Source organism: Fusarium tjaetaba (assembly GCF_013396195.1).
Source record: "Fusarium tjaetaba strain NRRL 66243 chromosome Unknown NRRL66243_c0000109, whole genome shotgun sequence".
Classification (NCBI taxonomy): domain Eukaryota; kingdom Fungi; phylum Ascomycota; class Sordariomycetes; order Hypocreales; family Nectriaceae; genus Fusarium; species Fusarium tjaetaba.
In genome coordinates this window covers 371,670-396,608 of record NW_023501305.1, presented here as the reverse complement: position 1 = coordinate 396,608, position 24,939 = coordinate 371,670, and the positions used below count along the sequence as shown (strand labels likewise).

Here is a 24,939-nt window from a genome sequence, read left to right as displayed (position 1 = left end):
CTTTTGCTACGACAAGAAAAGCAAGTCTGACTATTCAAAGAAATTAGGATTTTCAGGAGAGACACAGAAATATTCAAGATTCACGGATGGTACTCAGTGTCACTTACTGCACGATGGCTCTTTTACAATCGCGGCAAACTTCTCTTTGTCATTGGGTTTCGCCATCCTTCTCCGAGCCGCAGGCATAAAAAGCAAGTCATCTCACCTCAGAGGGACCCTTGATGCAGAGCTAACAGTCTAGATAGCCGAGACGCCTGTTGCCGGCATCGTTACTTTTTTCATCGACCAAGAACCGACCCTTAGCCACGGCCCACGAAACACTTGCGCTGCAACCTCAGTGATACAACTCCATATGTACGAATCGCTCAGAAAGTCAGAGCTTGGCCAAGTGCCAGGAACACTTCCGTTTCCAAACTGCCCCTCAAAGGATTCTCGATCAATGTCCACAACTTTCCCGAAAGCCAAGCAAACAACATGCAGACTGAAAGATTTGCCTTTCATCTGATCAAAGGCTCAGACCTTGGCTCAACGACAAGCCCGGCCAAGTCAACAGGCAACAGAATTAAAGATTGGGTCTTCTCCATACCAAGAAGCTCTTGTGGAACATGTCTTGCAGTTCGGGCCAGCTCCACATATCTCAACTCCGGCCCTCAGGGGGCAAGAAAACACCGAGCCTTGATGTATTCTAGGGTGTCAAAATAAACTTAGCAAAGAGCACTCTAGGCTTAGGCTAAATTTGCCTCATCTTTTCATCGCCTAGGGTCAAGGTTCTGAGTTTTCTTTCCTCCCCTAGTACCGGTCAGCTAGTCACGGCATTTGATGATCGGTTGAGTTTATTTCGACCACATTGGGTACCGAGTGGTACACATGTCACCAAGTATCCGAAGTTGAGCAATCAAGTTGCCAATGCTTGGTAACTCCGACGTATGTGGTCGGTCAATCTCGACCCCGCCTATCAAGCTCACCTGGAACTAAGCGGAGGTCAAGATAAGCTCGTCTTTAGCAAACCACCAACTCTGGCTCAAATCCACGTGCTCAATATCCGGGGTAAGCAAAAAAAACCCAAAACATCACAGCTACCATCAAAAACTTGCTCTTGCGACAGTTCAAGACTTGACGTCAAGTGCAATGTTTGGTCGGCAGACTGTGACGCACGCCCAGACTAGCGCCAAGTCATCCTTGTCGTGGGAGGGTCGCCCATTTAAGCTTAATCGAGATGGCTTACCAGGGTCTTTACGCTGATGATCGTTCTTGGAGGAGACATAACGGGCTTGGCGGACGATTTAACGTCGACGGCTTGGAGCAGGTTTGTGTGAGGCTCTTTTGGCTTCGTTTTTTCGAGTTTGTGGAGGATAAGCGCTGATTGACTTTGAGTAGAACTCAATCGACAATTCTCCGACTTCTGACCACGGTCACAATACGGACGAGGGCATCCCTGCTCGTCAAAGAATGACAAGATTGATGCATCGAAGCAGTCTTCATCTGGGTCCACGCGAGAATTCGTATGCGGTCAGATTATAACTTCAACTCCCGTTACATCCAACGCGTCATCATCACACAGTCTCCCCTTGAAGGATTCGAGAGGCAGCAGCAAAGAGTCTTCTCACTTCATCTCACCTCTTGGACAACGTCATAAAATGTGCTGCCGAGACAGGGATACACCGAGCTTTGAGCCGCACACAGCCAAAGAATCCGACGATCATCTTGGCAGCCTCCACTCCTCCATCCTCAAACCTCTTTGAACGTTTGCTCATCATGTGGAGTGAGCCTTCTCGAATACCTTCCAAAAAGACATATAATAATTGGGCCGTCCCCAGCTTCTACGATCCTGTTGCTTCCAAAGTATTCCTCGACAGAATCCGGGGCCCCAACTTCTCCCCAGACTCAGTCGCCAGTGACATTACCGTCTTAAGTGGTCTTCTCATCTGCTGTCTTGCTTCTTCGAGATAAACACCATGCCTCTGCCAAGAGCCGACACTGAGGCTCCGCCTGCCTACGACACGGATCACATTGGCCCCAACAATGACAGTTACCGCAACTCCAGCAGCAATGGCACTTTCGTGAATGATAATGAGGGCGCCGGTTTCGGCCAGCGAAGAGTCTCCAAGGCAACTCTCCTGCGCAACCCTTTGGCTGGCATGACTCGAGAAGAGGTACTTGCTGATGTTGACGCTTTTGTCGAGTCCAAGGGCCTTACCGAGCACCGTGAGGACTTCCGAAAGGGGGCTCTCGTCGCTCAAGTCAACAACACTCCCGGTGGCTTTGAGAAAATCGAGATGTTGTCCGAAGATGACAAGGCGATTCTGAGAAAGGAAGAGACGTCTCGATGGCATCAGCCCTTTGCCCTGTACTTCCTATGTACTCTCTGTGCCGGATCGGCCATTGTTCAGGGTATGGATCAGACCACCGTAAATGGTGCACAGGTATGCTGAACCAATGAGATCTCTGAAAGTATCTAACGCTTGCAGGAATTTTACTTCAGAGAATTCGAAATCGAGAACGTATGGATGAAGGGTCTGACCAATGGTGCTCCTTACCTTTGCTCTGCCGTCATCGGTTGCTGGACCAGTCCGATTCTCAACAAGTACACCGGCCGCCGCGGAACCATCTTCATCTCTTGCGCTATCTCTACGGTCACTGGTTTCTGGATGGCTTGCACTACCTCGTAAGTATGAGCTTGATATCTTAAGAGCTGAGATCTTGCTGACATTTGATAGTCTCGGTAACTTCCTGGCTGCTCGTTTCATGCTTGGTTTCGCTGTTGGTGCCAAGTCTAGCACAACGCCTGTCTACTCTGCCGAATCTACACCGAAGAATATCCGTGGTGCTCTGACCATGATGTGGCAGGTGAGAAGACTCAATAGTGATTGAAGATCATGGGCTAATCAAAATTTTAGATGTGGACTGCTTTCGGCATCGCCCTGGGCTTTGTCGTTTGCGTTGCCTTCCAAAAGGTCACTATCATCGGCGGCCCCAACTCTCCATGGCGATGGATGATGGCTTCGACCTCTATTCCCCCGCTGATTGTCATGCTTCAAGTGTACTTTTGTCCTGAATCTCCCCGCTGGTACATGGAACGCGGTCGATTTGACAAGGCTTTCCGATCCGTCAAGAAGCTTCGCTTCTCCCCTGTCCAAGCTACTCGCGATATGTATTATGCTTCCAAACTACTGGAAATCGAGCGTGGGGAACGGGAAGGTCGGAATCTGCTCAAGGAGTTTTTCACTGTACGCCGTAACAGACGTGCTGCTCAAAGTGCCTGGTTCTGCATGGTAAGATATCCAGTCCCAACATGCGCCACAAACACTAACAGATGACACAAGTTCATGCAGCAGTTCTGCGGCGTAAATGTGATTGCATATTACTCTACTTCAATTTTCGAGGATGCCAACTACAGCCTTTCTGAGGCCCTCCTCGTCTCTATGGGTGGCGGCATCATCAACTTCCTCTTCGCCATCCCTGCAATCTACACCATTGATACATTTGGACGCAGAAACCTTCTTCTGGTGACCTTCCCTCTCATGGCAGCGTGCCTCTTCTTCACTGGTGGAGTGTTCCAACTTCCTGACCAACCTCGTGACCCCAAGATCGGCACTATCACTTTGGGCCTCTATCTCTTCATGGCAGTCTATTCTCCCGGCCTTGGACCCGTGCCTTTCACCTACAGCGCTGAAGCCTTTCCTCTCCATATCAGAGATATTGGTATGGCTTCCAGTACAGCTATCACTTGGGGCTTCAACTTCATCATCAGCCTTACGTGGCCAGCTCTACGGGAGGCCTTCTCTAACACTGGTGCCTTCGGCTGGTATGGTGCTTGGAATATCTTTGGCTGGATCTTCTGCTACTTCCTCCTCCCTGAAACCAAGAATTTGACCCTTGAGGAACTCGACAACGTTTTCGGTGTCTCTAACAGAGAGCATGCCTCATACTACTGGAGGAAGCTGCCCTGGTACCTTAAGAAGTACATCCTGCGCCAGGATGTTGCTCCTTTCCCTCCTCTGTATGAGTTTGCCGGCAATGACGGAAATTATCCTCATGAGAAGCCTGATACCAGCCACATCGAGGGTACCAATGCTGTTGGAGGCACTCAGGATAAGGAACTCTTCCCCGGACCCCGATGAGTCACTCAATCATGAGGAGTCTGGATGAGGAGTTGTAATATTTTGAACGAACGTTATTTATTGGCTACGTTTCTTGTGTCCAGTGTTTGAAAAACACTGAATAGTCTGTTGGCTTTCAATATATAGTGGGAGTTATATACAGTTACTTAAGAGTATAGTCATGATATAATGAACATATCTAAATCGTACAAGGCATAGGCGTGATACTATGGTGTTATCTTGCTGTATAACGCCGACATTAAGTTTCACACAATGCCCCCTTCACTGTTTACGAGTTTATCATGATATGGCAGGGGACCTTCATCGAATGCGTTCAATCAAAATTTATCTTTCGAAAGTTATTATAAAAATAGATTTACGTATATATATGTAAGAGCCTACTAGATTTGTATTTCTTCCATCTTAAACTCTATTTCGTTGCCCACCCCGTTGAGCTTGCTTAGTTGAATCCCCAGTTCGAGTCGGGTAGCCACCTGCTCTATCTTTAGAATTCTGTACTTTGTGTTGAAGATACGTAGGTAGTCAGGCCGCGCAAGGCCACAGCCCAAAAAAACAGTCAGGGGTTGTGTTTCACTTGCCAATGCTTAGCCTCCGCATACATCATAGGCTTGATTGTGCAGATGAAACGGTATTCAACATCCAATGACGGGTTCAATATCACAGCCTGATCAGCGTCGAAGGTGCGTCATTGGTTTGGGGGACTGCATAAATCCACTTTGTCAGCCACTTTAAGACCGCAGCATTCAGCTGGGCTTGCCCTCTGAAAAATTAGACAAGGAACCAGAACTGCTGAGCTCCAGGGAGATAAAAATAGACCGATGGTCCTTCAGTATTAAATCAGGCTCTCGCACCTTTGGTAATGGTTTTCGATTTCCTAACTCTCAACACGTTGACCCGAAGCAAGATCCTGAAATGTCTGCTCCAACGAACCCGTTGCTACTGGATTGCGATACAGAGCAGGAATTATCCAAACAAGCTTCATCGCAGGAAGTCTCGAGCCCGCGAGGAATATTCGGACTCAAGCCATCAAGCGATTCTCCGGTGACCAGGGCGCCCAGAGACACCTTCGATGATCTGAAGCGCATTAGTAAAAAATGCCAAGATGGCCGACCACTTGATTGGAATACCACACGGCGAATCTTGTGGGTCAGCTGCTGGCAACTGTCTATTCTAGGCTTGATGATCTATTTAGGTCTGGCACCGCTGGGCTTCAGCGATGAACAGAAACCGTGCCAGCCAGATGGGGAATTCCGTCTCAATGTCATAATTGGAGCTGCTGCGTTTAACTTGTTGGCACCTAGTGGTTTCTTTCAGATCACGCTTGGCTGGGGTCGATTCAGCTTTGGCACTGCGAAGCTCGTTGATGTTGTTTGGGACTTGGTAAGTGTCAATGACGAAAATTATTATTAAACTAAGACAAGTGCTAGGTTGTTGGTCGAGGGGGCCAAACAGTCATGGCTTTTGTATCATGGCGAGTGTTTGTCCAATATCTCCAACTCTCACTCGTTACGAAGCCGGCGTCTTACAGCACAGTGTGGCTTATCAAAATTCAACAAGATAACTCTGCTCTCGCAACATGGAAACTTGTTTCGGGATTCTTCAAGGTTGGCCTCGCATCCAAAAAGGTCATGTGCTTCATGATCTGGACTGCATTATTCATTCTTGGTTTTCCGACCTTCGCCAGTTCGATGACTGGATATACGCCTTACAACAAGGCTTATGTTAACAGCACCAGTGGAAAGCTAGTGCAATTTTCAGAAGTCTCCCGCGTCGCTTACTTGATCAAAGATGGGGATAGAGTCAATGGTCTGAGCAAGGGGTATCCTGTATTATGGAGAGGCAGTAAGACGATTTACCAGGTGAAAAATGCAAAGCATAAAGCTGATAAACTTATTAGACTTAACTGCTGTTGACAAATTTAATGACCGTTGCGATGTGATGGACATAAATGACACGGGCGTTGAGTGCCAGCTACAGAGGGATGTAGCTGAGTGTATGTACTCCTAGATCTGGCTGGCCATTCAAATATTGACTTTCCGCTAGATGTTCAACTCTACGGTTTCGACGGAAAAGGCGACGGTAAGAATCGAAACAAGCAGGACAAGACATATTTTCGTAACCAGACGCTGAACTGGCCACCCCTCAACATAAAAGCGTTCTCTCTCCCTACCCCTTTTTACTGGAACTGGACGTTATATGGCACTGATAAGTTTTCGAAAGAAGATCTCATTTCTCATTCAAATTATTCAAAATCGGCATTTATTGTTGAGGACGAGATATACAATTTCAAAGATGTCCAAGCTAGAGGAGTCTGTCAACCAATAAAGAGTGGAGTATGTTCATACTAAGAGTGATCAGAACGAATGCTAATATCTATAGGAATCTATCGAATATCAATGGGGGTTTTCATTTTTCCAGTTGTTTGTCATGGTTATCCTCCTTTACTTGTGGAGCAACATTCTTTTTGTGTTATGGATAACCACACAATTGACGCTGATACAAAATAACATCGCAGCATCTTCTGAAGCCTGGAAGGGCCTTCTTGAGCTGACGGATAACATCAAACAACAAATGGCCTCTGTTGGCATAAATTGGGAAAACCTGACAGACAAAGAACTACATCGCGAGATGCAGCATCTTCTCACAGGGGGTCCAGTCTCTACATCTTCGGAGGAATCTGATCTAGAAAATCCCTTGCCCCAAGGGCGGTCCAGCCTATGAAAATGGATACTGAAGGTCGAATGGCGGCTCTCTTGGTTTTTTAATCCTCTTCTTTGCAACTATATCGTTGTTTTTGGCTTGTTCATCTCTCTTGCGATTAACCCGCCTTAGTATCACCCTTATCTGTATTTCAATGGAATAATAGAGTCAATAGCTTTAGATATGCCGTGGCTTCTCTTTCTACGTGCAGGGAAGTAGTACTGACGCTTTTGGAAAACATTGACCGCTCAAGATATGCTTGCTAGCCTCTGATCCTTCTGAAGCTTAAACCCAACTCACTGCGTCAAAATGGGGGAATAAGTCCCCGAACACGTTCAAACGTTGAGCCTTCAACTCCGTATTGGCTTTCAACGGTTTATCAAAAGTCAAGTGCGTCATTACCTGCACCTAAATCCAACGTCCATAAACTATCATGGTTGTTAATTGGCTTGTTCGCTGCTTACTCATCCGTTTTCACCTCGCATCGAGTTCTGGGCCTAAAATCGTGGTATCGTGGTGTCTAGGGAGGCTGGTTAGCGGGACAAGGGTCTAAAATCTGACAAACATAGAGGTTCTGTTGAGAAGTGCATGAGGCGCAGCATCGAATTTTTATCTTTGCCTTTCCCCTCTTGAAAGATTTTCCCGAATCTTTTGAGTCTCAAGCTTAGCTGCTGTTACGATGCTTGGTCTTTTACCAGCTTGTGTTGCAGTTGTCACGTTTGCGGGCCGTGGGCTATGTAGTTCCGATTTTATCACACCCGAATTATCGAGTGATCCGTGGTCCGAGAATCCAGTGTATGGAATCAACGACGAGATTGAAATAAAATGGAAAACGGATCATGAGGGTTGCAATCTCTTCCTATGGCAGGACTATCCAAAATTGGCGGTAGAATGGTATAGCAGATTGCTAGGTAAACATGGCTGACCCTTTTTTGATCCCCCAGTGGCTAATAAAAGGTAGAAAACACAACTGAGAATTCACACGTTTGGAACGCAAGTTCTAGTAGTTTCTCTCAAGACTCCGAAGATACTGTCTTTCACTTTGCTCTATACTCTTCAGACAAGGATATCCCGCTCGCAAATTCTGGATCCTTCAACATCTCAGGCACAAATTCCAAAAAGCTCAAAGCAACATCGGCATCGAATTCAACACCAGCTTCTACATCATCTCAAGCATCAGAAACCTCGACGAGTTCCGCTGAAACGACTCACCATTCGGCGGCCAAGTCAGAAAAGAGCCCGGGATTATCGACGGCAGCATTGGTGGGAATTTCAGTCGGTGTCACAGTCGCGGGGTTACTAATTTCTGGAGGCGTAGGCTTATGTCTATGGAGACGCTTCACGCGTAGAAGGACAACGGAACGAGTGGATAGCATCGAGAAGTCCGATTTTGAAAAGTCTGAGCTGGGCAATACGCAAATATTGCAAATAGGAAGTTCAGAGCTGGATAGTACGAGGGATGCAGCTGAACTTTGGGATACGCAAAGGCCGGGGGAGCTTGGGGATGAGAACAAGATACGAACGATATATGGACTTCATGAGGCACCGTAGACAGAGCAGCTTGAGATGAAATTGAACGAATTCGATGATGGATACTTTATATGGTGTTTCTGAGTTTGGGAGGCTTTATATGCTAATGAATCAAATCGTCTGGACGAAGCATTGCCACCAACATTCCGCCACATCTCTTTTCGAAAAATCACACAACGATCTTGAAGATGTCTCAAATATGAAATGACTTTGTTGCGGCATCCTATTGTCCGCATGGTCCATCATCCAATATCTCTCGGGTATAGATGCACCGAACTCCCTCCACTTTCCCGACCAAGGGCGCTCTAGATCAAGCCTCGTTCTCTTCCTCCTCCACGGATCCGAAAACCACCCCAGCTAATGCGGGGAGATCAGTCAAATGTCCGGGGCCCCAGATGCGCCATGAGCTTAAATGGTATCGTGTCGGTTGAACCACGGCACTGAATCAGACAATTAACCATGATACTCTCCCTATAAGTAACTCTTGATACCAGGCTTGATCGTGGATCTTTACGCTCAGCATCATTGGACTTCTCAAGAATGTCGAACATTGAAAGAACTAAGAGCAAAGCCGACTCCATGGGAGTTGACCACAAGGAGACTATCCTGGCTGTTGAGGTTGCGGAGGAAAGCAACACAACTGTTTGGAAACTTCTTAGAGAGAACGTTCGTGTGATTATCTTCACTTGGTTCGCTAATTGCGGTGCATTCCTTTTTGGATACGATGTTCTTGTTCAGGGAGCCATCAATGCCCTCCCCATGTTCTCGTAAGTCGCAGAACTCCAAACTAATATCTGATACAAATGGCTGATCAGGGAGAATCACCTTTGGTTCCCCCTTTGGCGAGACTTTTATCCTTCCAGCTCTATGGCAAGGTCTCTGGCAAGCCTTTAGCGCAATGGGAATTATGATTGGCGCAGCAAGCAACGGCTTTCTTCAGGATCGATTTGGCCGAAAGATCATGTTTGGAGTTGGAGGTCTCATCTCTGCTGTTGGTAAGTCAAGATAGGAATGCTTGCAGCTTGATCTGATCTAACTTGGACTTCTCTAGGAACGGCAATTATTTTTGTGTCCGGCAACCCCGAGACTGTCGAACAAAGACGCGGTGTTCTCTTGGTTGGAAAGTTCTTCATTGGTCTGGCCATGGGTATTAGCATGTCGACTTGCCAAACATACGTATCTGAGATTTCACCACCCAAGCTTCGAACTATACTTCTCGGCTTTTACCCCTTCATGATCGTGAGTGTCACTATCTACCGACAGACCTATGAAACTAACAATGGTTACTAGACTGTTGGCCAGATGATTGCCATTACTGTCGTGTTCAAGGAAGTCGCTACAATGACACACTGGGCCTTCAAGATCCCCTTCGCTTCCCAGTGGGCTTTCTCCGCCTACTCCGTCATCGCATCCCTCGTCGTCCCCGAAAGCCCTGTATATTTCGCCGGCAAGAATAGAATTGACCAAGCTAGAAAGGCTCTGACTACCCTCGGCTGCGATAACATCGACGAACGAATTGCCATCATCGAAGCTACAATCCAACAAGAGCAGAGAATGAATACCGAGCAGCCTTCGTTCTCGGAGTGCTTCAAGGGGACCAACCTGCGACGGACTCGTATCGTTGCTCTGCTCAACACTCTTCAGCAGTTTATGGGAATAACATTGGTCTCAAACTCTACCTACTTCTTCATCATGGCTGGCATGACTCCGACATTCTCTCTTACACTGAATCAAATCGGTGTCGGGTTGAGTATGGCGTGTACTCTTGTCTCTTGGGTCATCATGTCCAAGGTTGGCCGAAGATTTGCTATCCTCGCAAGCTTCGCTGCCGCTGGCACCATTTTTATTGGAATGGGTATTGCTGGTTTCTGGCCCCAAAACCAGACAGCCTTGAGGTACGTCTCTCCGAACAACTCTATCACCATACCTGACTAACAAATGTTACAGATTCATCGGCGTATCTCTCCTTCTAGCTGCTTGCACTGGTAACTTGGGCACAGGCTCAGCGTATCCCATTGTGGCAGCCGAAGTCCCCTCAACCGTCCTCCGAGCCAAGACTCTTGGTATCGGTTTCTTTGTTAACGCCTTCATGACGTGGGCTTTCTCTCTATGTGTTCCATACATGTTTAATGCTGATCAGGGCAACCTGGGAGGCAAGATCGGCTTCGTCTTCTTTGGTTTCTGTGTCATTGGATTTGTTCTTAGCTGGATCGAGATTCCCGAGACCAAGAACATTACTTATGCCCAGATTGATTATCTCTTCCAGACCAAGACTCCGGCGGCAAAGTTCAAAGAGAGGTCTGCTACTGCGATTACTGAGGAGGCATGATCCAAATTCAACGATTTTGGCAAGGATAGGGAACTTGGAGTGCCGATGGTGCTGATGAATATCTCTGGTAATTTAGCATGGGGTCGCCCTTATTTCATCTCGATATAGGGTTTATGACTGTCTGCCTTGATAGCTCAATTTGAATCAAACATACTCTATAGATGCGCTGATGATTGCTGTGAAGTGATGCTCCTAACCTTTAGTGATCTTTAGAGAATGGTAGCTTGGGTTCGGGACATTTACTTTAACTAAGGTAATGATAAGATTTTTGGCATGCTGAGTATATAAGAAAATCTTTGAACCAATTAATCTTGAGCACTGTAGATTAATTTCAGGCATTTTCTTGCTTCCCAACAGTCTCTCGTGATGGTATGGGTCACAATCCCTTGGGCTTCACAAAGTCATCACATATTTATTATGCCGATCCCAAGGATAGAATTCCATCCCGTAGTGATGTCCAGGTGGCATCCGCAGACTCGTGTGTGAGACTCACAAAGCCAGGATGAACCGGGCTTTACCCATGCATTCACTCACTAGGGATCAAAGTCGATCATCAGACCACCAGATCCCTCATAGTTTGGAGCTGTCGATGCACTTGTAAAACTCTAGACCGCTCCAAATCGGTTACCAACTCCAAAATTGGAAATAGTTTCACCAGATGCGTACATAATGAAGCGAAGTTCAACCGTAAACCGCGTCTTGTTTAACATCTCCTCATCGGGATGTGGAGGAAGCCAAGCCTAGCCAAGAGCTTCATCGGTTGTCATTGACCCGACGGTAACAAATGACAGAAAATTGGAGCTGATGATAATATGGTATCATTAAAGAGCTCTCGTTTCGTGAGTCTTATGATGGACTGACAGCTTGTCAGGGTTGTCTCATTCCAACCACCACACAATGGCACACGTCAAAGTCGTCGACGTCAGATTCGAACATTACAGGCCTGGAAATGCTCTTGGAATCGATGAGACAAAACCTAGAATCTCATGGCGCTTTGAGGGGAGTAGTTCAAAACTTAATCAGGATGCGTATGAGATTGAACTCACAAAAATCGACACAACGTCGCGACAGCCCCAGGAGACAAAGGCCTACAAAGTCGAGTCATCGCAGGCATATCTTGTACCGTGGCCCAGAGAGGAGCCACTCAGTTCTCGTCAGCGCTACACGGTTCGAGTAAGAGCATACCTTGCCAACGAGTCTGAGCCAACGTCCTGGAGCGAAGCTGAATTTGTCGAAGCTGGCCTTTTAAATAGGCAAGATTGGTCAGGTACTCAGCTCATCTCCGCACCGTGGTCAGACGAACAGGACAAACCCTTGCCCGAAGACTTATTTCGCAAGGAATTCAGCATCAATGGCGGTATCCAATCTGCAAGACTGTATATCACATCTCATGGAGTCTACGAAGCTGAGATTAACGGGGAGAGAGTCGGTGATCACTTTCTTGCTCCTGGATGGACAGTATATGAGCATCGTCTGAGATATCAGACGTTTGATGTCACGGAACTTCTTTCCGAAGGCGAGAATTGCATTGGAGCTCGCGTTTCTGAAGGGTGGTTCAAAGGGCGTTTGGGATTTGAGGGCGGAAAGCGAAATATTCATGGGACGCGGACAGCGCTGCTGGCTCGGCTTGAGATTACGGCAAAAGATGGGACTATCTTGACGATATCTACAGATGAGACATGGACTACAACGCAAGGGCCGATCCGAATGGCTGAAATCTATGACGGCGAGAAGTACGATGCCACTGCTCAAATAGAAGGCTGGTCAAAGGCAGGGTCTGTGTCAGGAGATTGGCAGAAAGTCCATGTTCTACCACCTTTGTCTGAAGAAACAGAACTCATAGCTGGATCAGCGGAGCCGACTCGAAGGATTGAGGTCATCAAGCCAATCTCTAAGATTGACACGCCTTCGGGGAAGTTGGTGCTCGACTTTGGGCAGAACCTAGTTGGCTATCTGCGCATCCGTGTGAACGGCTCGAGAGGCCACAAGGTCACACTCTATCACGCCGAGGTCCTTGAACACGGCGAACTTGGAACCAGGCCATTGCGGCATTGTGAAGCTAGAGATACATATACTCTTCGTGGCGAAGGTGAAGAAGTCTATGAACCTAGGTTCACATTCCATGGCTTCAGATACGCCCAAATCGACAATTGGCCTGGGTCTCAAGACGATATCTTGGAGAAAGTTGAAGCCGTTGTTTGTCACACGGATATGGAAGAAACCGGTGAATTCTCTTGCTCAGATGGCATGCTCAATAAACTATGGAGCAATGTTCGGTGGTCAACCAAGGGCAACTTCCTCTCTATACCTACAGATTGCCCTCAAAGAGACGAACGTCTCGGCTGGACGGGCGACCTCGCCCTCTTTGCTCCGACAGCGACATTCCTCTATGGATGTCACGGCATCTTGAACGATTGGCTCAAGGGCCTCTACTACGAACAGAAGAAGCGCAATGGCATTCCACCAATGGTATCCCCTAATACCATCGTGGACGGCCTCTTTGCGCAAGTTCACCCCTTTGCAATTTGGCATGATGTCACTGTACTAGCCCCTTGGGCGTTGTGGGAGGAACATGGAGACTCCGAGATTTTGGCTCAGCAGTTTGACTCGATGGTGGCATGGCTGAATGCTGTGCCGATGGGCAAGGACGCTGATAAAGACCACCTATGGGACCCAAGCGTGTTCCAGCTCGCAGTAAGTCCCCTGCTCGATCGACTCTTCGTTGATGACTCTGTGCTGACATGATCTCAGGACTGGCTTGACCCTAGTGCTCCTCCAGATGCTCCTCAAAAGTCAGCGACTGACATGATGCTCGTCGCCAACGCATTTCTGATACACTCTTACGATATAATGGTTCAAATCGCAGAGATCCTCGGTAATGAGGACACGTCTGTCTACAAAGCAAAAGCAGCCACTGCCCGAGAGCAATACGCTAAGCAGTACATCTCAGAGACTGGTCGCTTGACCTCAGATTCGCAGACAGCTTACGCTTTAGCCATTTGCTTCAACCTATTCGCCGAACCTTCTCAGCTGAAGTGGGCAGGCGACCGTCTCGCTGAGATTGTACGCGCCAATGAGTACCGCGTCGGTACCGGTTTCGCAGGAACCCCATTCGTGTGTGAAGCTTTAGCCCAGGCAAGCCACATGGACGTTGCATACGGTATGCTTCTGAATAAGAAATGTCCTTCTTGGCTTTACCCAGTGACAATGGGCGCGACAACGATTTGGGAGCGCTGGGATAGTATGATGCCCGATGGATCGATCAATCCAGGAGACATGACCAGTTTCAATCACTACGCCTATGGCGCTGTGGCTAAATTCATGGTCGAGCGCGTTGCAGGTCTGAAGCAATTGACTCCCGCGTGGACGCGATGTCGCGTAGATCCTTGCGTTGGTGGCGGTATCACATCTGCGAGGGCGTCGCATTTGACACCGCATGGGAAGGTCTCAGTCTCTTGGAAAGCGATCGACGGAGGAGAAGTAAAAATTGACGTGACTGTACCACCATTTACCGAAATGGAGGTCGTACTTGGGAATGGTGACTCTGACGTTGAAGTCGTCGGATATGGAGAATGGTCGTTTAAGCGGCACTTGTAATACAAGGTTGATCGAAAATGACCTCAAAAAAGCCGTCATTACCTCCCAGTATTCAATTATCCGCATTTCACGGGACTCAGTTTATGCCAATCCGTTGCCGACATCGCAGGGTGCTGATATGATATCTCGTGAGGGGTTTCCGAAGGATCATCTTGGCAGCTCAGAAACACATCTCCAAGCCAACTGATTCGATGAGCGATCACCTAAATCTTCGTTTGTGACGAGAAATGGCCCACTTCCATTTCCAACAACCAACGTGAAATGCCTTGGCCTTCCGACTGAAACTCAGCTTATAGCAATGAGAAGCCGCTTTCCATCTAAGATCCGCTTGTCTTCCAAACATCTTCTTCGACTTCGGGACCATTTGCATCATGACCTCACCACCTCAAATAGACGCGATTGAACCTGCGCCAGTTCAGCCTCATCAGCAAACTCCCGAAAGTGATGAGAAAGCGACAACTGCCGCTTCCATTACTGGCTCATTAGACCAACCAGTTTGTCCCGACACCGAAAGCAACAGCGGAAATCTAGAGCTCCAAGATCAGTCACAGCGTCTACCATTCTTCCGCCTCATTCTTGCCTACCTCTGTCTATGTTTCTGTTATTTCATCTCATATCTCGACATGAACTCTGTCGCGACATCGTTGCCCACCATTTCCGAGGCATTGGATGCTGGTCCGACTGTTACTTGGGTCGGAACTTCATACCTTCTCGGCCAACTCTCATTCCAGCCACTTTATGGTAGAGTATCCGATATCACTGGACGAAAACCTGTCTTGTTGTTCTCTATGGGGTGCATCGTGGTAGGCGGTCTCCTTTGTGGCTTCGCCCGTACACCCGTCTGGCTGTACGTCTGTCGCACGATCAGCGGCATTGGCGGCGGTGGCATAAGCTCTTCAGTGGCCATCATCGTCAGTGATCTCGTCAGCCTGCGATCTCGTGGGAAATACCAAGGATTTATTAGTCTCGCCATTGGCATTGGAGCTGCTTCTGGTCCATTTGTAGCCGCTGGGCTGATTCAACAGACCACCGACGGATGGCGATGGGCGTTCTGGGTCCCGTCGATAATGGGAGCCATATGCTTCGTGCTTCTTCTCCTCCTTTTGCCTCTGAAGCCCGTTTCTGGGAGCTTCAAGGAAAAGGCTCGTAAGATTGACTGGATGGGGGTGACGGCTTCGATTGCAGGTATCGTGTTGACGGTTGTAAGTAACTCGAGCGATCCGACAGTGGAACCTTGCTAATGGTTGACACAGATGGCCATCAACTCTGGAGGCAGCATATGGGCCTGGGCGAATGCGAAGACCATCTCTATACTCACTATCGGGGTCATCATGCTGCTAGTCTTCATTATCATTGAGGCTTTCTTTGCCAGAATCCCCATCATTCCCTTGCGACTTTTCAGGCAGAGATCTCCAGCTGTACTCATCCTCACAGGATTCTTGCATGACTTTGCTTGGCAATCTACACAGTACTTTGTCCCTCTGTACTACCAAACCGTTCGCGGCTTCACGCCTCTGAAGAGCGCGACGCTCATTGTACCGTTTCTGCTTGCGCAAGGACTTGCTGGCGCTGCTTCGGGGCCCATCATGGCTCGTTATGCGAGGTGAGTAGGTCCGTGATTGAAGCACCAATAGTTTTCTGACTAGTCTATAGATATATGCCAATCTTGCGGACTGGTTTCATGATCTGGACAATTGGTGCCGGTCTCAAGCTTCTATTCAATGAGCACACCCATGTCGCTGTCTATGTCGTGGTTCTAGCTGTTGAAGGAGCAGGGATAGGATGGGTTCATCAGCCAGGTATGTTGAGCGCTTTTCCGACGTTGTATTAGCAGTTGGCCCGATTGACTAACTTCCTCCCAGGCCTTGTTGCGTTGCAAGCCAACTCTGCGGACGAAGACCGTGCTGTGGCAACAGGAACCCGCAACGTCTTTCGTTCCCTCGGTGGCGTTGTTGGTATCGCCGTGTCCACAGCTGCATACTATGCTACTCTGAACAAAGCTCTTTCACAACCCAACGCGGTGCCGGAATGGCTACGTGACCGAGTCTTGGATGGTACTTGGGCTATTGGGGACTCCGCCATTGCAGAGTTCGAAAGCGCCGTCATCGATGCGCGCATGCAAGGCTTTCGAGTGATCTTCATCACCACGATACCTCTCATGGCTATATGTCTGCTGGCCAGTTTCTTGGTAGATGATATCGTGCTGAAGGGTGATGCCGCTCAGGGAGGTGCGAGAGGAGACCGTCCGATCAGCTGCTCAGCAATTGCTCCAACTGTGCCTTCGGAAACCAAGAGCGATGGCTCGCAGCAGGTGGATTCTTGTACGAGACAATAACGGTCTCCATATATGTCTCGTTTCGCATTCTCCTCAGGGTTCGTACCGAATATTGTTAAGATGCATTACGATCGGCCTTTGCTATTTCATGGGCCGGCTTGGGCATCAATACCAAACGTCAACGCAGCTTGTCCCCTCTTTCTCCGCCAATAATTCGTCGGTTCCATAATTTCAGGACAATCTTCAATCAACCTCCCCCATTTCTTCACGAACGCCGCATTTACTTCCCAGCCTTTTGCATCCCATGCCACAGTCCATACCAAAAGCGACGGCTGCTCTCCCACTCCCGCTCCCTCAACGCCCAACAGATCACCGCACAGCTCATCTTCATCAAACAATCCTTTCTGCATACCATCGAGGACATTGTCGCGGAACTTTGGGAAAGGAAACAGGTCTATCCAGGGATGATGTACCGTCGAGCGCTGTAGCGGCGTTGGCTGTAGGCTCGTGGGACAGGTGGGTGAGGGGAGCAGTATTGGGCCGGTCTGGTAGAAGGGCGATATGAACTCATCGCGGCATAGACTTTCTTTTGGGAACCCGATTGCAGTGGCGTTATCGGCTATGGCGTTGAGAACATTTAGGCGAATGATTATGTGTAAGTTGGATGGGCGCGGGGTTTGTAGTGAATAGTCTTGAAGAGACTGCCGTATCAAGTTTCGAAGTCTCTCCGCCTCGTATGTATCGGGTATGAGTAAGATCCCATCGCCAATGGTCGGTGCCCCATAGAACTTCGAAGAGCAAGTGTCGCTCAACACCACCGAACCATTATGAGATGTGCAAGTAGTCTGTCCATCTGATGTATCCTGAGCAGCCTTTCTCCGGCCTACCGATGGTCTATTTATCAGCCATGCTATACCGCCATTTCATGGGCTATACTCACGCCATGCTCTTTGATTGAGCCTATTCTGTCTTCGCTTTCTCTCGCGCCTTGAAGTCACACCAGTCCAGTCGTCTGCGTGCGTGCGGAGGTCGGGGAGAGGCTTGAATCGATCAAGCCCTGCGAGCACATCTTGACTCTTGACTCCTGAACTTGAGTCCATTTTGAACTAGTGGATAAGTTCAGTAGGTATGATCCCCTAACTAAGTACAATTGATGACAGGCCTTGGTGATGTTCACTCACTCGGCCGAATGCTGAATAGGCGGGGTTGATCAAGGAAGGGCACAGGCATAACCTTCAGTGGATGATAAGTAAATTTTAGCGCGGATGCAGTGGAGTTGGTTAGTAATGGCGTCACCATTCACTAGAACCATGGGTCTATATCCACTATCTGAGGAGCGTCCCTTCAATAAGTTGCGATTGCTACTTTGACTCTATTGATGAACCAATCTAATGACCAACCAGAGCCTGATGAGTAGCACTATACCTGTTTCCCTGCGGCTTTGCCGAATCGATAATCTTCCTCATCTGAGCATTTTCTTCCTCAGTCAAGTCAACATCCCTAGATGCCCAGTTCTCCTCCAAACGGTGCGCCTTGGTTGTACCAGGGATAGCAATCATTGCTTGGGATGCGACCCAGGCCAATGCGATCTGTGTCAAAGTGCATCCCTTGCGAACAGCGAGTTTCTTGATTTCCTCTACTATAGCCTTGTTCTTGTAGAAGTTTTCGCCTTGAAACTTGGGTACTGAGTTACATGTCAGTCAATGTGAGAGGCGGTGGGTTGAAGGTAAGGAAACGTACCTGTTCGTCGAAAGTCGTCGGGTGCGAAATCATCTGGACTCTTGTAAGGAAAGTCATCGACGAGCCAGCCGTGGCCGAGTGGGCTGTAGGCAACGTAGGCGATGCGAAGCTCTTTCGCCGTATCAATAAGACCGTCGGTCTCGTGCAGTGTTTCAAAAGCCGAGTATTCAGCTTGAACAGCATCGATCTTGGCAACTAATACTTGTAAGTCAAGACCACTGGGAGAAGCAACAAACTTACTGGAATTGGCCTTGCGCAAGGTGTTGGCGGAACATTCAGAGAGGCCAATGTACCTTGTCTTTCCCTGCTTTCGGATCTCATCCAGAGCAGGAATGGACTCTTCGAGCGGAGTGTCTAGAGTTCAAAGGTCAGAATAACCCTACTTGTAGAATCATATGCTCAGGTATCACATACTGGGATCAATTCGGTGCAGGTAGTACAGATCAGGAGCGAAGCCGAGTCTTTCGATGGTTCCCTCGATATATTCCTTGATGTGAGAGGCAGAATTGGTCACTCCGCCCTTACCAAAGACATCAAAACCACACTTTGAAGCGACTATGATTTTCATATCAAGTCAGCAAAGGTTCACGTCAACCCAAATTCTGAGTTCAAGTTTTTGCGAACTTGGTATCGACTTACTAAAGACCTTGTCTCGAACGTTATGTTTCCTGATAAAGTCCCCAAGAAGCTTTTCGTTGACTCCAGCCTGATATACTACCTGTTCGGTGAGTCAGTATATCCGTGCCATCTGGTAGTCCTCTGCTTGAACATACAGCTGTATCCCAAAAGATGCAGCCTAGCTCAATAGCTTTGAGCAAGACTGGTTCGGCTTCCTCGAGACTCAAGTTAGAGCCGAGACCAAAGCTCATGCCCATTGCTCCAAAGCCAGGCGATGGAACAGTGATGTCGCCGAAAGGAATAGTCTTGACCATTGTGAATGAAATAGCAGGAGTTTGCAAAGTGAGATATCAGTATTTGCTGTCAGGATACGGTTGATTCGATTGCTGCTTCAATTGAAAATTCTTCGAGGGCGTTTCCTCTCTATTAATACTCATCGGACAGTAGTAAAATGTCCCATCTTCAATGAGGCTACGGACTTAACAGTAGACTCCATCAGGAGATAAACGAAGCAATCCACAATGACGCTATCACCATTCAGAAGCGTAGTGGGGCCTTCGGTCCTCGGAATAAGCCAGTTGCATAAGGTTCAAAGATCTGATTCTGGGAAAGGCTGTTGTCTCTCAAATCCGTGGATGTGAGTGGGGGATAAGCCAGTTACATTAGCGCCATACAGATCGGATCGGATCGGCTCTTATCCTTTCTGCTCTATACGCGGATTAAGATATGAGAGTTCAACCAGCAGCGATACATGCACTTGGCTTGTTGTGCTAGTCCTCGACTTCCAGCTAAAATCATGAAATGTATCACTTGCCTCGTGGGATCGTAAAATGAAGAACTATATAAACAGTGGCATTTATTGCCATCTTCAGGTTGTCACACAGTATCTTTCACCAATAACCATTTAAGAGTAGTTGATCAATTCATTTCTATCGGCATGACAACCGAAATGAAATATGTCCGATGAGCATCGCACGATACCCCTCTCTTCCTTAACATCCAGCTCTCGGAGTTGGCAAGTCCGGTCTCAAAGTCTCACAGATCATCCCAAGATGCATGAGTTTCGGCGACAAAAACTGGCAACCCTGGCTTCTCAACAAAGACGACGCTCTCCCCATCCTCAAGTATGCCTTCGGCAAGGGCATCAGTACCTAGGACGTAGCCGATACATACTCGAATGGAGAGTCGGAGAGGATTCTCGGCGCTGCTATCAAGCACGATAACAGTCCCCGTTCCAAGTTGGTCATCATGTCCAAGTGCTTCCAGTTTGTCTACGAGGACAAGGGCGCTATAGATCCTGTAACTCTTACCAGTAACGATGGTCCTCGCGTCAACAGAGTTGGCCTCTCTCAAAAGCAAATTCTTGACGCGGTGGACCAGAGCGTCGAGCGACTGGGAACCTGCATCGATGTCTTGCAGATTCACAGGATGGATCGTGATGTTCCTGCGGAGAAGGAGTGAGAGCACTCAACGATGTCATTGAAAGTGGAAAGGTTCGCTACATCGGTGCCAGCTCGGTATGTTGACCTCGGCCATATTCTCATTTCAAAAAGCTAATGGCAGAAGATGGCAGCTTGGGAGTTTCAAATGCTCCAGAACGTCACGGAGCAAAACGGATGGCATAAATTCATCTCTATACAAGGTCTATATAACCTTCTCTATCGCGAAAAAGAGAGAGAAATGAATCCTTACTGTAACTACACCGGCGTCGGTCTGTTCCCCTGGTCTCCCCTTTCGGCAGGAGTTCTTGCACATTCTTGGACAAACAGAACAGATGCTCGAGAGCAGAAGGATCCCTTCCTCAAGCTTCTATTTCGCGGTGGAGACCAAGATACCGATCGAGCCATTGTTGAACGTGTTGAGGAGTTGGCTCAGAAGAAGGGTGTCGCTATGGCCCAGATCGCGCAATCTTGGCTGATTGCAAAGGGATGTATGCCTATCTGCGGTCTGGAGAGCGAAGAGAGAATTGATCAGGCAGTGGGAGCACTTCAGTAACCCTAAGCGATGAGGAGATGAAGTATCTTGAAGAGCTCTATGTTCACAAGATGTCATTCCCTTTCTGAGTGTAAATTCAAGGCTTCTGAGAGTATATGGGAGTGAAGCTCTCTCAATCATCATCAACTTAGCATGTGGAAATCATATCACAGTTCCCATGAATTCAATGACGTATATTATTCGTGTACTATGGGATGCCTAAATGGTGTAGTTATCGAGAGGAAAAGGAGTCGGAACAAAGACCCGCCGCATCAAATTAATTTAGAAACTTTTTCTAGCCAATTGAAAAAATGATCAGACTATCGAGCAACTTGAATCGAATGATTAACATTACGAAGCGATCAGATCAAGTTTAGCTTCCGAGCTGCCAATCAAGACTTTGCGCCTCATCATCTTTCAGCACCCAGCAAAAGCAGCAAGATATTGAATCGCGACTTTGAAGTCCTTTGCCAACAAATTTAATATTCTTCATACGTTATAGATATTCTAAGATTAATTGTTTATTGTAAGTCTACAACGATAGTTAATTCAGCTCTCCAGCTGGCAGCTGAAGCGGGTCTCGATATGGTTCAGCGCAGGCTGTCATGTAAGCGTAAGCACTTAATTATATCAACACCATAACAATATCAGAAACTTCTCCAAGTTTACATATCATCAGCTAAAGAGTTTTCAATAATTCCGATTCAAACCATGAGCGGATCAATTCAATCGCCAAAGGAAATGGAATCGGAGCAAAGACTCGCCGAGTCCACTGGAGATATTTCTCCTTTGGGCAATAGTCCACTCTGGCCGCGGACACGGGCCTCGGCTCAACGACTAATACAACATGGCGAGATTTTCATATTTAACAACTCAAGTTCACGCGAACTTCACCTCACAATCCATAGACACAAACCGACATCATGACAGACTTAATCGTTTCAAAACCTCTTGAGCTGCCATGCGGCCTCACGCTGCCCAACCGCCTCGTCAAGGCCGCCCTCGCTGAGGAAATGGCTGATCGCCAAAACCTCCCTACGACAGAGCAGATGGAGCGTACATACGGTGCCTGGGCCGATGGAGGCTGGGGCATGATCTTGACTGGAAATGTTCAGATTGACGATCGCTACCTCGGTGGATTCTCTGATTGCTCCATCAACGGAAAGCTGCCAGAAGAAAAGGTCCTTGAGGCGTATAAGAAATTCGTTGGTGTTTGTCGAAGAAAGGGGACGCCGACGATCATGCAAATCAACCACCCCGGCCGACAATCGCCCATTGGAGCTGGTAGCAAATCATTCTTGGCTAAGAATATCGCCCCGAGTGCTGTTCCGCTTGATATGGGCAACGATCTTATTTCAAAGATCGTGACGACTTTTGTCTTTGGGTGTCCAAAGGAGATGACCCTCGAGGACATTGATGATGTTGTGAAGCGATTCGCCAATACAGCCCGAATTGCAGCGGCAGCCGGTTTCGATGGAGTTGAGATTCACGCCGCTCACGGATATCTCTTGTCTCAGTTCCTGTCTGCAAAGTCTAACAAGCGAACAGATGCATATGGAGGATCAGCAGCAGCCAGAGCAAAGATTATCGTCGATGTTGTGAAGGCGATCCGAGCAGCAACGCCAGCGAACTTTTGTGTCGGTCTCAAAATGAACTCTGCAGACCACCAGTCTCCCACTGAACTTCAGGAGTGTCTGGAGCAGATTGCTCTGATCACAGAGGTCGGCTTGGACTTTTTGGAAGTCAGCGGCGGAAGCTATGAAAACCCAACCGTGAGTCAGACTACGCATTCTGCGATCCCTTTCTAACATGTGAAGATGTTTACCGGAACTGGTGAGAAGAAGGCTGCAAGCACAGCTGCGCGAGAGTCGTTCTTCCTGGAATTCGCCCATGAGGTGCGCGCCAAGTTTCCAAAGGTGCTTCTGATGGTCACTGGTGGATTCCGCACGCGAGCGGGTATAGAAGACGCCTTGAGTCAAGGTGCTTGCGATCTTATTGGAATTGGCAGGCCTTCGATCATCAACCCTTCTCTACCGGCAAGTATCATTTTGAACAAGGAGGTCAAGACTGAGGATGCGAAACTCTATGCGAAGAGGATTCATACGCCTTGGATTCTGAAGCAGATTGGACCTAAGAGTGTTGGATCTGGTGTTGAAATTGTGAGTCATTCTTAAGATAATCAGGCGATAAAGCTAATACTTCTCAGACATGGTACAGGAATCAACTGCAGTCGATTGGAAAGTAAGGGCAATCGCACTTTGGAGTTGTTGATTTCTCTCGATATAGGATATCCCAAGGCCGCGCTGGACGGTTTGGTGGAGCCTCACGTTTGCAAGAATAGTTCCCGGTGCTTAAGCTTAATTAGAACAATAGACTTGTTTTCCCGTGATCTCCATAATTCGGTGGTTCATGCAAAGGCAGTGCATAAAGAAACGGAAGGAGACAGACAAGGCTGCGATTGGGCCGATGCATCACGTGGTATCGCAGTCAAGTTTTTCTGTGTCCAATGAAAGCGCAAGGCTGAGAATTAAAGATGTGGGCCTCCCGTTCTCCCCACGATCCGAGCTGTGCGACCAGAGCTAAAAGTCAACAAGAACGCATCACAAGAATAACAAAACGATGGGGATACGATATTAAGAGAAAAGACCAATTTCCAAAGTTGAATGGCAGTCAGATGTGAAGAGTCACGTGATCTGCAGGTGTATCCACGGCCTGTTACGCGTACGTGCGGCCAAAAAAAATGGAAAACATGGTGAAAACCTCAACCAAGACACGAAAATTCCAAAAATTACTCCTGCACCTGCTGTTGCAGGTTTCTGTTTCTCAAATGAGCCCCTAGCCAGGCTCGAACTGGCAATCTTCTGATGAGCAACCGGCATAGTCTCCTCGTTTGTGAAGTCTACACATAGAAGTCAGACGCCTTAACCATTAGGCCATAGGGGCTAATTTTACTTGTTGTTGGAGGGCCAAGCTCGTATCCTAGCCTATATGACTCACATTTTGTGGAGCCATTCTTTACAGAGTTTGACAAAAACTTGATCTGCTGACCTACCACGAACTTTCATTGACAATGGGGCTGAACTGTTTGTTGCACCAGATTCTCTTGGAAATGTATCTACCTCAGGTGTGACTGGCTTACTTTCTACCCCATTTTCACAGCAATACAGCACCGATGGCTTCCTCAGTGATCTATCAGCACCCTCACGGGTCTCCCTTCACTGCTGCTTCGGTCTGGTCAACGGTTCACGCAAACTGGTTTTTTACTCGATTATGACGTTACAGAGAGAGTTTCTAAGATACACACACTTAATTTTTGCTGAATTTGAGACATGACTACCTCAACTCCGCATCTGGGTCCTCATCGAAGGTCCAGATAATGCCACTATTGCTCCCATGCAACTCGTGTTCCTTCACATCAGATTCCGAGTTTGAAAAGTTTTTCAAGTCAAGTTGGCCATCTACCAGGATTAATAAGAGTAAAGTGGATATTGAAGGTTGCCGATGATTCAAAAATGAGGAGCATCCTCTCCCAAAAATATTGCAAAAGAATGGTAAAGGGTAATGAGCGAAGCATAAACCGCAAGAAAGCAATCCACGGAACAACATCACACTCCAGCCTCTCCGGTTCAGTACATTTTACTACCATTAACCGAAGTTCGTCGAGAAAGATCAGGTTAAAATCATTCAGCTATCATGAGTGTCGCCACGGGGACTGCTGGCAATCGGTTCGGCCATTGTTAGGAGCCTGGCTCTTGTTTACTTCAGTATTGGTTAGACGCACTCTCACAAAACCCATTTCCAGCACTGAAATGACGACCAGAATGATAGTTTCTCTTGCTACAACTAGTGGCTACTACGTGCACGGCGTAATTATTTCCCATATTGTCATCACTAGCATGAGCAACATCTGTTCATATTTCCAGTCCAGCTCGTCCAACCCATCCTAGAACCACCAATAGCGATCCATCTCAAGTCTCAGGCGACTCCAATGTCACTGAGGGTAGTCACTCGACGTCGTTCGTTCGTGAGTGGGCATAATGATGTTGATTCTCGGG

General features: G+C 47.8%; 8 protein-coding genes across 8 annotated transcripts; 7 read left to right on the top strand and 1 right to left on the bottom strand.

Annotated features, from left to right (window-relative positions):
• Positions 1–1,955: 1,955 nt before the first annotated feature.
• On the top strand, positions 1,956–4,121 carry FTJAE_5747 (myo-inositol transport ITR1; the record flags this gene model as incomplete). The annotated part of the gene is made up of 5 exons (XM_037352287.1): positions 1,956–2,423; positions 2,469–2,665; positions 2,718–2,847; positions 2,898–3,272; positions 3,324–4,121. 5 exons carry the CDS (start codon positions 1,956–1,958, stop codon positions 4,119–4,121), a joined length of 1,968 nt encoding a protein of 655 aa, XP_037207240.1.
• A 1,102-nt stretch (positions 4,122–5,223) lies between these two features.
• Positions 5,224–6,842, top strand: FTJAE_5746 (uncharacterized protein; the record flags this gene model as incomplete). The annotated part of the gene is made up of 6 exons (XM_037352286.1): positions 5,224–5,263; positions 5,314–5,501; positions 5,549–5,963; positions 6,019–6,114; positions 6,165–6,454; positions 6,501–6,842. 6 exons carry the CDS (start codon positions 5,224–5,226, stop codon positions 6,840–6,842), a joined length of 1,371 nt encoding a protein of 456 aa, XP_037207239.1.
• A 2,049-nt stretch (positions 6,843–8,891) lies between these two features.
• FTJAE_5745 (maltose permease) lies at positions 8,892–10,680 on the top strand (the record flags this gene model as incomplete). Its single annotated transcript, XM_037352285.1, has 5 exons — positions 8,892–9,118; positions 9,171–9,346; positions 9,403–9,590; positions 9,642–10,246; positions 10,299–10,680. The coding sequence occupies 5 exons, from the start codon at positions 8,892–8,894 to the stop codon at positions 10,678–10,680; spliced, it is 1,578 nt and encodes a 525-aa protein (XP_037207238.1).
• An 897-nt stretch (positions 10,681–11,577) lies between these two features.
• FTJAE_5744 (bacterial alpha-L-rhamnosidase domain protein) lies at positions 11,578–14,277 on the top strand (the record flags this gene model as incomplete). Its single annotated transcript, XM_037352284.1, has 2 exons — positions 11,578–13,374; positions 13,432–14,277. 2 exons carry the CDS (start codon positions 11,578–11,580, stop codon positions 14,275–14,277), a joined length of 2,643 nt encoding a protein of 880 aa, XP_037207237.1.
• Positions 14,278–14,648: 371 nt separating this feature from the next.
• On the top strand, positions 14,649–16,612 carry FTJAE_5743 (major facilitator superfamily transporter; the record flags this gene model as incomplete). The annotated part of the gene is made up of 4 exons (XM_037352283.1): positions 14,649–15,479; positions 15,531–15,880; positions 15,931–16,076; positions 16,140–16,612. 4 exons carry the CDS (start codon positions 14,649–14,651, stop codon positions 16,610–16,612), a joined length of 1,800 nt encoding a protein of 599 aa, XP_037207236.1.
• Positions 16,613–16,698: 86 nt separating this feature from the next.
• Positions 16,699–19,224, bottom strand: FTJAE_5742 (alcohol dehydrogenase; the record flags this gene model as incomplete). Its single annotated transcript, XM_037352282.1, has 8 exons — positions 16,699–17,435; positions 17,493–17,658; positions 17,953–18,236; positions 18,293–18,487; positions 18,533–18,646; positions 18,707–18,847; positions 18,932–19,010; positions 19,066–19,224. 8 exons carry the CDS (start codon positions 19,222–19,224, stop codon positions 16,699–16,701), a joined length of 1,875 nt encoding a protein of 624 aa, XP_037207235.1.
• Positions 19,225–20,158: 934 nt separating this feature from the next.
• Positions 20,159–20,905, top strand: FTJAE_5741 (alcohol dehydrogenase; the record flags this gene model as incomplete). The annotated part of the gene is made up of 2 exons (XM_037352281.1): positions 20,159–20,367; positions 20,680–20,905. The coding sequence occupies 2 exons, from the start codon at positions 20,159–20,161 to the stop codon at positions 20,903–20,905; spliced, it is 435 nt and encodes a 144-aa protein (XP_037207234.1).
• Positions 20,906–21,807: 902 nt separating this feature from the next.
• Positions 21,808–23,129, top strand: FTJAE_5740 (NADH oxidase; the record flags this gene model as incomplete). Its single annotated transcript, XM_037352280.1, has 3 exons — positions 21,808–22,656; positions 22,702–23,043; positions 23,091–23,129. 3 exons carry the CDS (start codon positions 21,808–21,810, stop codon positions 23,127–23,129), a joined length of 1,230 nt encoding a protein of 409 aa, XP_037207233.1.
• Between the last annotated feature and the right edge of the window lie 1,810 nt (positions 23,130–24,939).